This window comes from Myxine glutinosa, chromosome 1 (genome assembly GCF_964187855.1).
Source record: "Myxine glutinosa chromosome 1, kmMyxGlut1.1, whole genome shotgun sequence".
Taxonomy (NCBI): domain Eukaryota; kingdom Metazoa; phylum Chordata; class Myxini; order Myxiniformes; family Myxinidae; genus Myxine; species Myxine glutinosa.
Window position 1 is genome coordinate 175,776,419 of NC_136261.1, and position 14,870 is coordinate 175,791,288.

Sequence of the window (14,870 nt, forward strand, 5' to 3'; positions counted from 1 at the left end):
ACTCTTAATGGTTTTAAACACACGATAGTCAACGTCTATGCACCCAGTGACAGCACGGATAGAATTGCTTTTTTCACACAGTTAGAAACTTCTCTTGCACATTTTGATTTTAATGGATTTGTTTGTTTAGGAGGGGATTTTAACTGTACGATGGACTCTACCATTGATCGCAATGGGAATGAGCCTCATCCAGCAAGTATTGTGCCTCTGACTCGGACTTTGATAACCTTCTCCCGTGTTGACATCTGGAGAACTCGAAATCCATCCACACGCCAGTATACATGGTGTCGGTGTTTAAATGGCCATCTGTCCCTCGCAAGGTTAGACCGGTTTTATATTAATAGTGATTTTTTAAATATTGTGACCCATACTGCTATTGTCCCGAGTGGTTTCTCAGATCACCACATGGTTGTGTTTCGCACTTTCTCCCCGATTTGTAATCGTGGTGCTGTTTATTGGACATTCAATGTTGGTCTTCTGGAAGACAAATGTTTTATTGATGCTTTTAAAATCTTCTGGGAGACCTTACTCCTGCGGAAAGCTTCCTTCCCTCTCTTCGGACAGTGGTGGGACAAGCAAAAGTCCAGATAAAAATGTTTTGCCAGCAGTACGGGTCCTTTCATACCAAGAATGATGTTGCTCTTCAATCCCTGCTTACCAAGGAGATTCTAATTTTACAATCCAACCTCTCAGCTTCTAATGCTGAACGGACTAATCTTTTGTTGGCTAAGAAAAAGGCCGTTCTTGCTGAATTGTGTGTAAAGCGAGCTGGAGGAGCTTTGGTCCGGCTCCGAATGGAAAATTTGTGTTTTCTAGATACCTCTTCCAAGTTCTTCTTTGGATTGGAAACCCGAACCAAACGAAGCCAGCAACTAACCTCACTTCGGACAAAAGAAGGGAGAGTGACATACGATCAAAAATGTATCGGAGGTTCCGCCAAGGAATATTTCTCTGACTTGTACCGTGCCAAGAACATTGATCATGGAATGATTGACTCTCTGGTTGCCTCTTTGCCCACCTTGTCCGAAATGGCATGCCAACAGTTGGATGTGGAAGTTACTTTGGAAGAACTTTTTTCCGCATTGCAAACTTTACCCACTGGCAAGGCGTCAGGCTTAGATGGGATCCCAATGGAACTCTACCGGGCCTTTTGGAACCTTTTGGGTCCTGAACTACTTGGTCTTTTAAACGACAGCTTGCGATCTGGCTCGCTACCCCTCAGTTGTCGCAGGGCTGTACTTGCCCTCATTCCCAAGAAAGGAGACCTTCAGAACTTGAAAAACTGGCGTCCAATCTCGTTACTTTGTACTGACTATAAAATATTTTCCAAAGCTCTTGCAAACCGCCTCAAGCTGGTGATTGGGGAGATTGTACACCCCGACCAATCCTACTGCATTCCCAAAAGGACTATACATGATAGTATTTTTATCGTTCGCGACATTATCAATATTTGTACCATTGAACAAAGGAATGTTGGTTTGGTTTTCCTCGACCAGGAAAAAGCTTTTGATGCAATTGATCATTTTTTTTATCTCTTTTCTGTTTTACGTGGCTTTGGTATTGGGGAAATTTTTTATCTCTTACACTAAATTATTGTATAATAATACTTTTAGTTTGTTAAAAGTAAATAATATTTTATGCCAGCCATTCTCTGTTTGTAGAGGAATTCGCCAAGGGTGCCCCTTGTCTGGTCTTTTGTACTCCCTTTCAGTTGAGCCTTTGCTTATTCGATTGCGTGCGCGCCTTCTTGGTTTCGCCCCCCTTCCAGCAGTAAACCCGGTCAAGACAATTGCCTATGCAGATGACCTGTGCGTAATTGTTCGCTCTGATGAAGATGTTTCTTCCTTGGTTCATTGTGTCCAGGAGTTTAGCTCGGCAAGCTCTGCAAAAATCAACTGGCTCAAGAGCAATGCTCTCTACTTGGGTCCGCCAAGTGACGCCCCTCCTCCAACCTTGCCCAGCCAGCTTGTGTGGGCACGAGACGGGATACACTATCTCGGGGTCTCTCTTGGCACTCCGGACTGCGTCTCGAAGAACTGGGAAACACTCATAACTAAAACTGAGCAGCGGCTTCTAAAATGGAAAGGTTTACTGAATCAGCTCTCTTATCGGGGTCGCACCCTGATAATAAACAATCTTGCGGCATCAATGCTGTGGCATAAGCTTAAGGCACTACAAGCCCCAGCTTTTATTCTTAAAAAACTCTCAAGTGTTTTCATTGACTTTTTTTGGGGGGGGGGGGGGAAACACTGGCTCCGGTCAGGCATGCTAAGCCTGCCCGTTGCTGAAGGTGGACAGGGGTTGGTCGATGTCAACAGTAAGGTGATGGCTTTTCGCCTCCTCTCACTACGGCTTTTGTACACGGATGTCCCGTGGAAAGCTTTTGCTCACTGCCTACTTAGGCAAGCCGGGAAACTTGGTTTTGACCAGCAACTCTTTCTCATCAACATCAAGAACATTGACTTAACTTTGGTCCCCCTATTCTACAGGAGCATGCTGGAAGCATGGCAGGCGATTCAGTTTCAGCGTGATACATGTGATTATTCCCTCCCAATGTTTTTAAATGAGCCAGTCTTTTTAACCCCAGTTTTTAAAGGGGTCTGTAGTGACCGATCTTTTATGCAAAAATTCATTGATATTGATTGCACTAAGGTCAAAAACTTTCGAGACCCTTTTCTCCATAAATGGAAGTCAGCAGCTGACGTTGCTGTGGCTACTGGTGTTCGTTCTATCAGAGTCATTGGGAGGATCTTCTCTCTGATTTTACGCCTTTTTAAACAAACCGGGCTAAAATGGGACCCACTGGTGGAAGCTAACCCTCCTTTGTCACAATGCCCCTTTCCAAAACTTTTAATTTCTTTCCAAGGTCTTATTCCTTTTAATACAATGGAGAAATCCTCTGTTTATTCCATGTGTGTTGGAATTCTTGTTCCCTGTAAACCGACAGAACCACAAACACACTGGAGACCTCTGCTCCAAATTGGCGCTGCCGCAACAATCAAATGGCTCACCATGTATAGGGCACCCATTGTCAAATGCACTGGGGACCTGCAATGGCGACTGGCACATTATATTTTATCTTCAAACGTTTTATCTCACCGCATATGCCCTGACAACTCGGAAATGTGTCCCTTCTGTGATGTCCCTGAAACTGTTTTTCATGCTTTTATTGAATGTATGAGGTTGGCTCCTCTTTTTTCAGTTTTATCACGTGTGATTGAAGGGCTAGGCTTGGTTTTCACACATTGTGTTTTTATATTTGGCTTTATTATTTCTTACCGGTGTAAAGAAGAATGTATTTTAGCCAGCTATCTGTTTGCGGAGGCAAAACTTGCTATTTATTTATCAAGAAAGTACAAAATGCAAACCATTCGTGCACTACTTTTATCTGATGATGATGTTTTTATGATTTTCAAAGGTCTAATTACGTCTCGTTTACATCTGGAGCTTGAATTCATTGAATGTACGCTCTTCTCACAGCGATGGTGCGTGAAGGAATCCCTTTGCAGCTTGGTTGATGGTGTCCTCCAAGTTCATTTGTAAATTCTAGTCCTTGCCCTCATGTAACCCCCATCCTTATTTATATGAAATGTGTCGTATGACTTTTCATCATGTACACTGACTTCCCAGTAATAAAGAGGAACGAAATGTCTGTGTCTCTGTCTGTCTGTCTCTGTCTCTGTCTCTCTCTCTCTCTCTCTCTCTCTCTCTCTCTCTCTCTCTCTCTCTCTCTCTCTCTCTCACTCTCTCTCTCTCTCTCTCTCTCTCACTCTCTCACTCTCTCACACTCTCTCTCTCTCTGTCTGTCTGTCTTTCGTTTTGGGCAGTCGCTTTGTCTTGGGTACGCTCGTGAGGACAACGTTTCGGAGCTCTGTGAACCTTTGCAACATTGGTGGAGGGGTGTTTTTGGATGGTGGTGCTTTTCGGGGGAGCTGGAGCCATGTTGCGTTCAGTGGTGGAAGCGAGGAAGGGCCATTTCACTGTTTGCTGTGCGCCTGGGCGTTCTCAACGTGGGGGTTCGGTGCCATTGTCGGAGCGCTTCTAGCACAAGTGGCTATACCAGCGGCGATGACCAACAAGCCCCTCAACACTTTTTGGACAATAGCTGAGTACTGGCCGACTCAACAAAATAATTTATTTTCTTTTATCATTTCCCTGTTGTGTATTTGTGTCTGAATGGAGACGTTTCAAATTAGACATTAGTTTTATCTCACCTTTCATTTTCATTGCATTACATTTACTTTCATAAAACCATTATTGTGGCATTTTTTATTTGTTGTGTCATGTTTCTCTGTTTGTGGGTCCGAGTATAAACCCGTGTGGCTTCCGTCTAAGGTAAGCGCTTTGGTTCCGTCACCCGTGCATGACGGACCAACCGCCAGGTTCGGTTACGCACCCCGGTATTAAGGACCGTTACGGCCATGCATCACCCTGCGGTGTTAACCGCCGGGACTGACACGGCAGTATTTATCAACAAAAACAATTTAAACTTTTTTTTTCAAATTAAAAAAACCTTGAAATTATAAACTATACTTGGCCCAAAAGCAAAACCTAATCCTAACTGTGACAATTTTTACACAAAGCTCAGCAATGACTGTGACATGTGTAGTTTATTATGATTGCTGTGATAAATAGCTTTGTTTGGTGTGTGTGTGTGTGTGTGTGTGTGTGTGTGTGTGTGTGTGTGTGTTGTAATGTCACTGTCATATTGTCATAACCTAACTGTAATCATAACCATCACCTCAATCTCTTCAATTTCCCTTCAACTAAACTTACTCTCCATGTGAGGCAGGAGCTGACTGGTCAGCTCCCAGTTTCCAACTCTCGCTGGTTCGATGAGCACAGTACGAGCAGCACCTGCTGGGAGCTCAATGGTAGCCAGTCTTTGACCACCCTCTAATGCCGGATGGCCACCCAAGTGCACCGTGAAGAGGGTGCCAGGTTTGCCAGTAGACAGCATATAAAATGCCACAAGAGCACCAGCGCAGGCCGAGAGTACTGAATGATGGAATCACAAGAACAGATATATATGCATGAAGCAAAATGTGTTCTCATACAACAACAACACCAACAACAACAACATGCATTTTAAGGCCATTTTCCCTGCAAGAGCGGGGGTTAGCCGTTGAGAGGTTATTTTAAGGCCATCATCATTATTATTATGAGTATTATTATCATTATTATAAGGTCACAATGTTTTGTCATTTAACATGTTTACAGGAACAATATCCTGTTCTCTATAGGCAAAGAGAAGAAGCAGCTCTCACAATGATATTGATGTGTGGTTTGTGTTTAACCATTTATACAAGAAAATACAATTGTACATTAGTGGGGCGGCTTAGCCCAAATATTCAAAAGAATTGTGCATTTTGTGAAACAAGCACCAAATTTGGCACAAATGTACATTAATATGTTGCGAACATTTTCAAATATTGGGCCACTTGAAATTCCGTAATTTTTTTTTTCAAATTTTTTCAAATTTCGTAATTTCAAATTTTTCGGGCGACACCGTCACAATTTCGGTCTTCGAGGCCGGCCGATAGGCAAAGTGTGACCGGAAGGGACGAGGTTCTCCTGACCACGTGGCCCTCGATCTGGGAAGCGAGAGGCGTTCCATTAGTGGACGCGCCCCTCACGCCCGACTTTTGGGCGGCCCCGGCAGGCCGTTTGTTTTGACGTTCCGTGACAGGCCCCACACCCCCACCTCCGGGCCGACCGGAAGCTTGTGCTGAGTACATCATACCTGAACAACTCAGTGAGGCAGAACACAGCAGTGCACACCAGGGTGACCCCTTCAGTGCATAAACCAATTAACCTGTCCACTGCAGGGCATATAGAAATGAAGTTATTTTCTGCATATAATAATAATATAAGTTCAGTTCTATATAACAATTTCTGTTATCACCACTACCACTACAACTACCACTACTACAAGCTTTGTCTGGAATTTTGTGGACTAACAGACAAACAGACATACAGACAAGCTGGGATCAAAACATTACCTCCTTCCACCATTGAGTGTAGAGGTAAACATCATGGAAATTATATCATGCCCTAGATTTAATTCATGCTTACCCGTGTATTTGCTTCACTGGTTCACAAGGTCTTTTGCATACATGTAATTCAGACTCTCGTCTTCATTGCTGACCACCCAATGTTCGCAACATATTAATGTACATTTGTGCCAAATTTGGTGCTTGTATCACAAAATGCACAATTCTTTTGAATATTTGGGCTAAGCCGCCCCACTATATCGGCCGGCCTCGAAGACCGAAATTGTGACGGTGTCACCCGAAAAATTTGAAATTACGAAATTTGAAAAAATTTGAAAAAAAAAATTACGGAATTTCAAGTGGCCCAATATCTGAAAATGTTCGCAACATATTAATGTACATTTGTGCCAAATTTGGTGCTTGTATCACAAAATGCACAACAGGTTTGCTATGCTGCTACACTACATTGCCATATACAGTACTGTATTTTGATACCTATTAACAGTAACTTCCTTTCACCTAATTCAGAATAAATGAAAAAGAGCAAATATTGTATCAATTTATCAGTTATTGATACTCTATAACATAAGGGATTAAATGTGACATTTTTCCACATTTTACACCACATATACTGCTGTATAATATGCATATTCCTGCGTGCGCCCATGGTCAGGACAATAATGCCATAAGACTTGGCATGGACAGGCATGACATGTTTACATGTGTGCATGTGTGTGACAAAATCCTATAAATAATCAACAGGTCTTAAAATCCATCAATCCAGGACGAAGTGTTTCACATCTGGGTGTGAAAGTTAGCACATAATGCCAGTGAGCAGTTCAAATGTGTAAGGAAATGGCATAACATTAAGTCTAATCATTTTGTTTAGCAGTTTGCATGTGGCTGTGGGAGGTTGTCAAGACAACCTTTTTTGAGGTTGTTAAGTCGATCAAGAAATGTCTTGTGCTGGTAGATAGACAATGCATGGCAAAGTAGATGGAAGATGTGGCAAATGCAATCGATAACATGTGTGGAGAAAAACAGTGTGCAGCTTCACATGGGAAAGAGGCTTTAAGTGAATTAACCAATGATGGTAGAAGACATGGCTTGAAGTCAACTAGAATGGGATTTGGACCAGGTGAAGGAATGCATGCAGTGAAGTAGGTGAAATAGTGCTTTGTGGTTGGTGTGGTGGGTGATTTGACTTGTTGAATTTGGAAAGGAGTGATTTAGTATTGTGAGAAATACAAATGTTAAAAGGAAGCATCATCCATTACATTGAAAGAAGCATAAGGTCGAGCTGAAGAGCAACTGAGCAGTGGCGTATCCCACAGTGCCTTCCCCAACCACCCATGTCCTGACGCACAACGTGCATGTCGATAAGAAAAACAGATTTTTTTTATTGGTTTGTAGTTTCGTCACTTTCAAAAAAGGCTAATTTGATTGGTCAAGATGGCGTTAATCGGTGCAATATTTTGTCCAAATATTGCTAAACTGGAGGCTTTGGAAGTGTCAACAAGGCGATTTGTGTTCTGCAGTCAGAGTTCAAGTATATATATATATATATGAGAAGAAGAAGAACCACCTTTAGAGGCCATTTTTCCACTTAGAGCGGGGGTTGGCCTTTTACGGGCACCATGGTCCTCTTTTTGAAGCAATGTTTTACGGCCAGATGCCCTTCCTGCCGCCAACCCTATTAGTCGCCTCTTGCGACACACAGGGAATTACCAGTGAGCTGGTACTCAATTTGCCGACCTCAGAAGGATGACAGGCTGAGTCAACCCCCCTGGCGTTAATTCAGCGATCGACCGCGATTTGAGCCCAGGATCCTCGGATCCCAAGTCAGCACCCTAACCACTAAGCCAATACCAGGCTTACTCAAGTATATAATTAAATTTAAATTTAAGCTTTTAAAGGCTGTAGAAAAAAACGTTTTCGGAGTTTTACCGCCATTGATGCACCATCTTTTACACCACGCTATTTAACACGTTAAATTAGTTCTTCGTGCCTGTTGTTTGTGTCCTTTATGACGTCCCTTTTCACAGTAAGTTCCCTGTTTGGAATGATTTTCAATTGTATTTGCCTGCCAGACATGCAAAGTAAAAAAACATTACCTCACTCCTTGCTGCATGTGTGTGATCAGGGCGAGATTCCGTACAAATTGCAAAACAAAAATCTAAAGTACTGTGAAACTGCAAGATCGTGTACTGATTCATATTCCGGTACAATGATCTACATTGATTTTTTGTATATAGTCAAAGCTCGAGGAGAGCTAAATAAAGAATGGAACAGGATGCAACAAAAAGAATAGCCGGATTAGGAGGAAATGCCAACATCAGGGCAGAGGGAGAAAAGAGATGGAGATGGACAATCATGGGATGAAGGTAACATTGAGGGGTAAGGGAGAACACAAGGGATGGACAAGATGTATGTGAAGCAAAATTTTGAGCTGGTGGGGATGGTTTAACAGGTGTAGGAAGTATCCTATGGTTTTGGATGGGGGATGACTTGAGATGGTGGTGAACCGCTGTCTTCAATACTTGAAGGTAAGAATGAGATTGAAGGGAGTCTGCAAGTTGGTTCCACAGGTGGGAAAAATAGGAATAAATGAGTGGAGGTGAGCAGTGGTTCTGGAGTTTGGCAGTTTCACTAGGAGGGAGTTGCTGGTGGACCGTATGCGTCCTGCAGATACCTGGGGGGGACAAAGCATGGAGAGAACAGAGGGTGCAAGACCAGAAAAGAGGTGGAAGAAGACAGAGACCACTGTTGTTGAAGATGTTGAAGTGATAGGCCCATAGGCTCGGCTTCATTGCTAGATTTCAATGACGTTGAAATCCTTGATTAAATACAACTTTGAAATATTGCTTGCCCAAGAGCAAGAGGGATCATGGCTGAGAATGAGACCCAAGAGTTTGAGTGACTGAACTTCTTCGAGAGAAATGAGAAAGTAGATTGGAGGGTTCGTTGTATGGTCCTTTCAGAGAAAGAGAGAGTGTGTGTGTGATTTCAAAAGGTTAAAATGCATAGTCCAAGTGTTAGATTATTTTCAAGGTCTGAAGAGAGCGAAGAGGCCTGTTTATCTGAAGGGCGGGGAATGACACAGAAGATGGAGAAGTCATCAGTAAAGAGATAGATGGGATTATCCAGAGAGTGAAAGAGATCCTTGATGAATAGTAGGAATAAGATAGGGACTAGAACACTGTGGTAACTGTAACCATGACATGGAGATGAGAATAAAGGGTTCCGTTGAGAGCCACACGTTGGCCACAAGAGTAAAGGAAGTTAGCAACCGAAGAGTGGTGTTTGACCTTGGATGCCATAGGCAGAGAGTGGAGATCGAGGCGGGATGCCAGGCTGTATCAAATACGTGAGATATGTCCAGAAAGACAGTCATGTTCTTGTGTTTGAGATTAAGGACCTCCATCTATTGTTGGACGAGTAGAAGCAGCATCTCCAAGGTAGAATGACCTGGTTTGAATCCACATTGGTGATCTGAGATTAGGTTGTTTGAGATGGATCAACTGCCCGGATGGATTCCCTGACCTTGCTGATGATCGGAAAGAAGCTGATCGGTTTGTCGTTAAGCGGCTCAATCTTTGCATCTTGTTTGTGTAATGTGTTGATGTTGGCTGATTTCCAAACAGGTGGAAAATGACATGAGCAAATGATCGACATAGTGAAAATGGCAAAGCGAATATGTGCAAGAGCAGCAGAGCAGGTTTTTAGGACATGTGAGCTGATGCCTTAGGTCCAGTTGCAGATTGTGAGTCAAGGGTTGCCACAATCATCTCCACATTCCCAGTTGCAAAAGACACAGAGTCCAGGAGTAGTTGGGTGCAACTGAGTATGGTAGGTACACAGAAGTGATTTGTTGGGGACACAAGATTTTGAAGGAAGCACAAAATTGAGGTATTATGCCTGTGGTGTCATTTTAAGTGAGGGAAGGGATTGAAGGGACAGACTTAGCATGGCACCCTCAGGTTTTAGAGGAGGAAGACAAGTTTGAAAGTTCTTCATATACAGCAACTTCAATCTGGCACCATGGCAATTGGCTGCGAGTTGGTAACCATCATCTGTCTCTCTCAAATTCAAGCATAAATGTCCACAAACTCTCAAATTCAATGATTGTAACATAGCAATACAAGACTTTCTCTCTGGCTTGGCTCTATATGTTGTTTATTGCAAGTTTGCAGGAATTGACGGTAATTGTGGCAAAAGTGTGCTGACTGTTTAAGTAAGTGTCAAAGCAAGAATTTGTATGAGATAATTACATGCCGTAAGACAAAGGAATTGCCTGGAAGGATAAAAGAAACAGAAAGAGAGGAAGGCATGAAAATGATGGAGACATGAAGGGGTGTGTGAACCATATGTGGTTTGGCCAAAGCATACTGCACCTCAGACACCGATGAATAAACAGGATGGGAAGAAACTCTTACATAATTAATTACACACTTGAGCAAGAAAAATGATAGAAAAAGAGACAACAGCTTGGCTTATAAAGACAAATCGTGTAGGAAATAACAACCTGTACCACAAATACAAATCGCAAACACTGGGTAGGAGGAGAGTGGTAATAACTCACACCCCTGGGAATAAAAAAGGGGGTTATCATGATTAAGAAGTGTGGAAACCAATATTCTTTCGCACTTTAAACCTCTTCAATAAATGCCATGGGGTTCCAAATCAACTCGTTTGACCGGAATGCATTCGGGATAGTTAGTGCTTCGTCATCACTCGACAGTCTTGATATGTCGTAGTGTGAACTTGGATTTTTATCACTTTGGATCCCTCAAGGGGCATCTGGGTGGCATCAAGTTTCAAACTGATGAGGATATGAAAACAGATCTAAAATAGCTGGGTGTCTGTCCTTAGAATTTCCATATTTCCAGCATTGAGGCATTGTGGCACCATTTGGAAAATACTTGTGTCATGGTGAATGGTGATTCGATTCATTATTTTCAAACTTTTAAAGCAAAATCGTTCCATATACGGTATATATATGGCCCTGTTTATGGAATAGTAAAAGGATGACCAATAATGTATGAATATGGCTCTATGGTGCACCAAACCCAGTGACACTGTGATTAGCATATCTGCTCTGAGGTACAGTAATTCCTCGCATAAAAAACTTTCATTTTACGCGATTTCATTATTAAGCGGCTGATGAATTTAGGACCATTTTTCATACAGCGCGTACATTTTCGTTATTACGCAGCTGCGGGCAAATCACCCGAACTAGTCTGAGATGGTCCATGGGATGCTGGGGGTGCACAGGCTGATACCAAACACGCAGCAACTTGAGGGTTCTTTGGCAGCCATCTTAGTGTGTGTGCGCATCAAATTTATTTTTCTGCTAAAATTATCACGTAATGCAGTATCTTGTGCATCCTTCGACACCATGACTGGAAAGGGTGAAATTAAAAGGAAGAAACAAAGGAAAGCCATTTCATGAAAGGTGAAATTAAAAATGATCGAGCGATGTGAGAAGGTGAACAAGCAGTGGACATTGGCCGAGCTCATTGGACTTAACAAATCCACTTTATGAACGATTCGTGCAGATGCCTATAAAATCAAAGCGAGTGCTCGGAGTGTTACATATTGTATGTGGCAACTCTTCCATGAGCCTTAGACCCTATAGAAAAAAGAAAAGAAAAAAAAGTAAGCAAGATCTTTGCCCTGACAATAATCATTCTCCATACTTCTCCACCACTTAATATTTTTACGTCTGGAACAGCATTTGTCTGCCGGCCCGGTGTATGTATATATGTATGTATGTATGTATGTATGTCCCTCACAAAATCCACCAACCAGAGCCAAGGATCTGGTCGCATGATGGGGGATAGCATTTAGTAACCATAACAGTTGCATATTTTACTAAAAGGAACTATAATAACGTTCTATGGAACGTTTTGGGGTCACAGCAGGTGTCGTAAAGTAAGTAGGAGGTTACAGAAATTCCTCAATACAATTATGATTTTGAAATGCGATCGACACGGACCTTGCTCCCGAATCAGGAAGTGAACACATGAGTCTTGATATGTCGCTGATTCGCTGATTTCATACTCTCTCAAAACAATCGTGATTTAACATATTTTGATGTATTAATACCAGAGTATTAATTTGTGATTGGAATGATGAATGATGCTGTTTGGAATTTATATATAGAGATATTGAGTTTAAAGCAGAATGAGGAAATGACATAAGGGTTTCCATCCGTGACATTCGTGGATTCCCCATTTGCAGTTTCGCCATTGACTGGATAGAGCAGCATTCAGACCGGGTACGTTTTTTGTCCAAGTCCTCCACAAACCTATTATTTTGTCATGCCTGACACTGAAGGTGGTACAGGAATATGGAATTTATTTATTTATTTAATACTTACATTATTTGCTAATTGCTAAGTGGTATCCCCGCCCAGGTCAAACCATCCTCTTCAACTAAAGTATCAAACAAGCCTGGCTACGCCATTGTTAGACTATCGGTCTTGTTACTATCTCCCTGACTGGGACCTTCTTTAATCAAAAATCATCTGAGTTTCTAGCTGAGTCCTTACTTGGCACACGTCCCTTTTGGAAGCCATTTATTGTAAAATCTGCAAGGTCTGAGACTCTGGGTGCTGGTGCAAAGAGCAGAGCAAACTCTCGGAAAGCCCCCCGTCTCAGCTCCATCTCGTTCAGCCATCCTGACAGACACCACAATCACACAGAGGAAATAATGTACAATACTCATTGTGTACATATAAGCACAAAATGATCGTGGATTTGTAAACAGAAATATGCAGCTGAGACACCAAACATAAATACACTAAAATCAACAAAATATGTAGGTGATTAAATGCATTTGTAATGAAAGCTTTCTTCAATGTTTATGCCTTGTACCAAGAAAAACAGTTTATTTTTGATGCAAAATCCAAGTTTTAAAGCTGGGGACAATCATTGTCAACTAAATCTAGATATGTACAGTATATTCTCTTGTGGTGTTTTCAAGAATAAAAAATACCATTTTTGTGAAAGAGATTTGAAAAATGCACTGCGTCGATGAGTTTTACCACACCTTTCCGGCAGACTAACAAGACTCCATAGAGCCCCTGTTCTTGGTCCTTGTGCATGTCCACGTGAGAGTAGTAGGGATGAGTTAGGCATGGTGGGTCCTGGTCTGAAGGAGCAACCTCTACTGGAATCTTCCAGGTGTATGTATAGTTCTGGCCAGGGAGGACAGCATCATCTCTTTGTTCGGCTGATGGGGTACCATCAGCATAGCTCGCTCCTACACAACAAAAATGATACAAAAATAATCAAGAAGGAGAATGACAATGGCAATCAAGGATCAACCCTTGGTGCTGGTAACTAAGCTAATGGAATAAGGTAATTTTGTTTAAAGAAAGGATTTTCGCAAAAATAAGTTGATAAGAGAATGTTGATTGGAGTTGGAATTGAGGTGTGTTGATGTTTCAAGCATTAGCCCTTTGTCAAAACAAGGAAAGACGACTCTTCTCTCTTTTGTCTGAGGAAGACCCAATACCTGAAGTGGCATTTGCGAGAAGTTTCCTTCTTTTTTTGTATACATAGTCGAGGCTCGAGGAAGAGCTAGTAGGAAGAGAAGGCAAGTTGTTTCAGAGCAACTCCGTCACCACAGAATTCAGCGTACCATGGGTGGGAAGAATGGTAGGATAATTGAAGACGAGATGGGATGAATCTCTGCTTGAGAGACAGCAGATTTCTGTGGAAGAATTCCCAGGCTGAGGTAACATCAGGGGCAGTAGATAAGAGAGATGGTTGCTTGCAGTCCCTGCCAATCTTGCCGGCATTGAGGCAGCTCTCCAAGAATAGCCATTGGTGGTAAATATACTGTTCTCAAATTTGAGTTGATACATTAGGACTTGAAAGATAACATGGAGGGGTGTGCTGTGTCATACCAAATCTGATATCCAGTTAAAGAGGGATAACTGAATGCTTCCTTATTTTAGAGACCCAAACGCCTTTTAGATATCTAAATGGAGGCCTTTGAGGTGCTTCGCCTGGGTTTGAATCTCGAATCATCTATAAACTGTCACCCAAGTGTTTCTGCAGAGCAATGCATCAATGCACCATCTATCAGAAAGATGCATAGTGGGATGGCCCGTTTGCTGGTGGAAGTTAAAACATCCCATAGTGTCATATGAAAGGATTATGGAAGTTATCACCGGCATTCTGGGCAATGACAATGAGTATAGACAATGGAATGCACTCAAAAGATGAACTATCGTAAGTGATTAAATATATATATATATATATATATATGTCGTGCTGACATTCATGATCAGATTTCTTCAACCATCCTATCCTGCACTGCTTCCCAAAGCTCTATTAGAGACAGATTGGTTGCAGCCTTCATCGCATCCTTCCAGCACATACAATGTCTGCCTCTTCCTCTTCTTCTGTCAAACATAACCAACATGGTTGATTTCTCCAGATTTTCGTTTTCTGCACAAGAGATGTGTCCAAAGTATGACAATTTCTGCTTTAGCATTAGCGCTTTTAATGCACATGGAGGGATAATTTCTTCAAGCACCGATTTCTTTTTCCTCTTGCAGTCAGTCCATGGAGTTTTAACATTCTTCTCTAACACAGCATTTCAACAAGAAAAAGAGCAATCAGAGATTGCACCCTTGCCAGGATATATTTTCAGTGGTTTTTAAGGCTTTTGTGTTAAAACAAATATGGCTGCCGAACCACGTGACCGATGACGTCATCATTTTTTTTGCTAAACTAATTTATTCCGACATTATGCTCAAGAAATTTCATCTTTATCGGATGAAGTTTTGTACTTGTCGAATTATGACGTCATAATGGAGGCACCTATGACATCATCATTAACATATTTTATTCCCCATGCAGA

The 14,870-nt window shown here is 42.0% G+C and overlaps 2 protein-coding genes across 3 annotated transcripts in view; one reads left to right on the forward strand and one right to left on the reverse strand.

Moving 5' to 3' along the window:
• Positions 1-14,870, reverse strand: part of LOC137431386 (coagulation factor V) — a 203,202-nt gene that overhangs the window by 169,025 nt on the left and 19,307 nt on the right. For both annotated transcript variants that reach the window (XM_068122667.2, XM_068122658.2), the window contains exons 4-6: positions 13,047-13,259; positions 12,547-12,675; positions 4,777-4,998 (exon numbers count right to left, since the gene is read on the reverse strand). In XM_068122667.2, coding sequence (XP_067978768.2) covers positions 4,777-4,998; positions 12,547-12,675; positions 13,047-13,259 — 564 coding nt within the window. The remainder of the gene's footprint in view (positions 1-4,776; positions 4,999-12,546; positions 12,676-13,046; positions 13,260-14,870) is intronic.
• LOC144892646 (uncharacterized) overlaps positions 1-14,870 on the forward strand; it is a 52,993-nt gene that overhangs the window by 1,436 nt on the left and 36,687 nt on the right. The gene's annotated exons all lie outside the window — the stretch shown is intronic.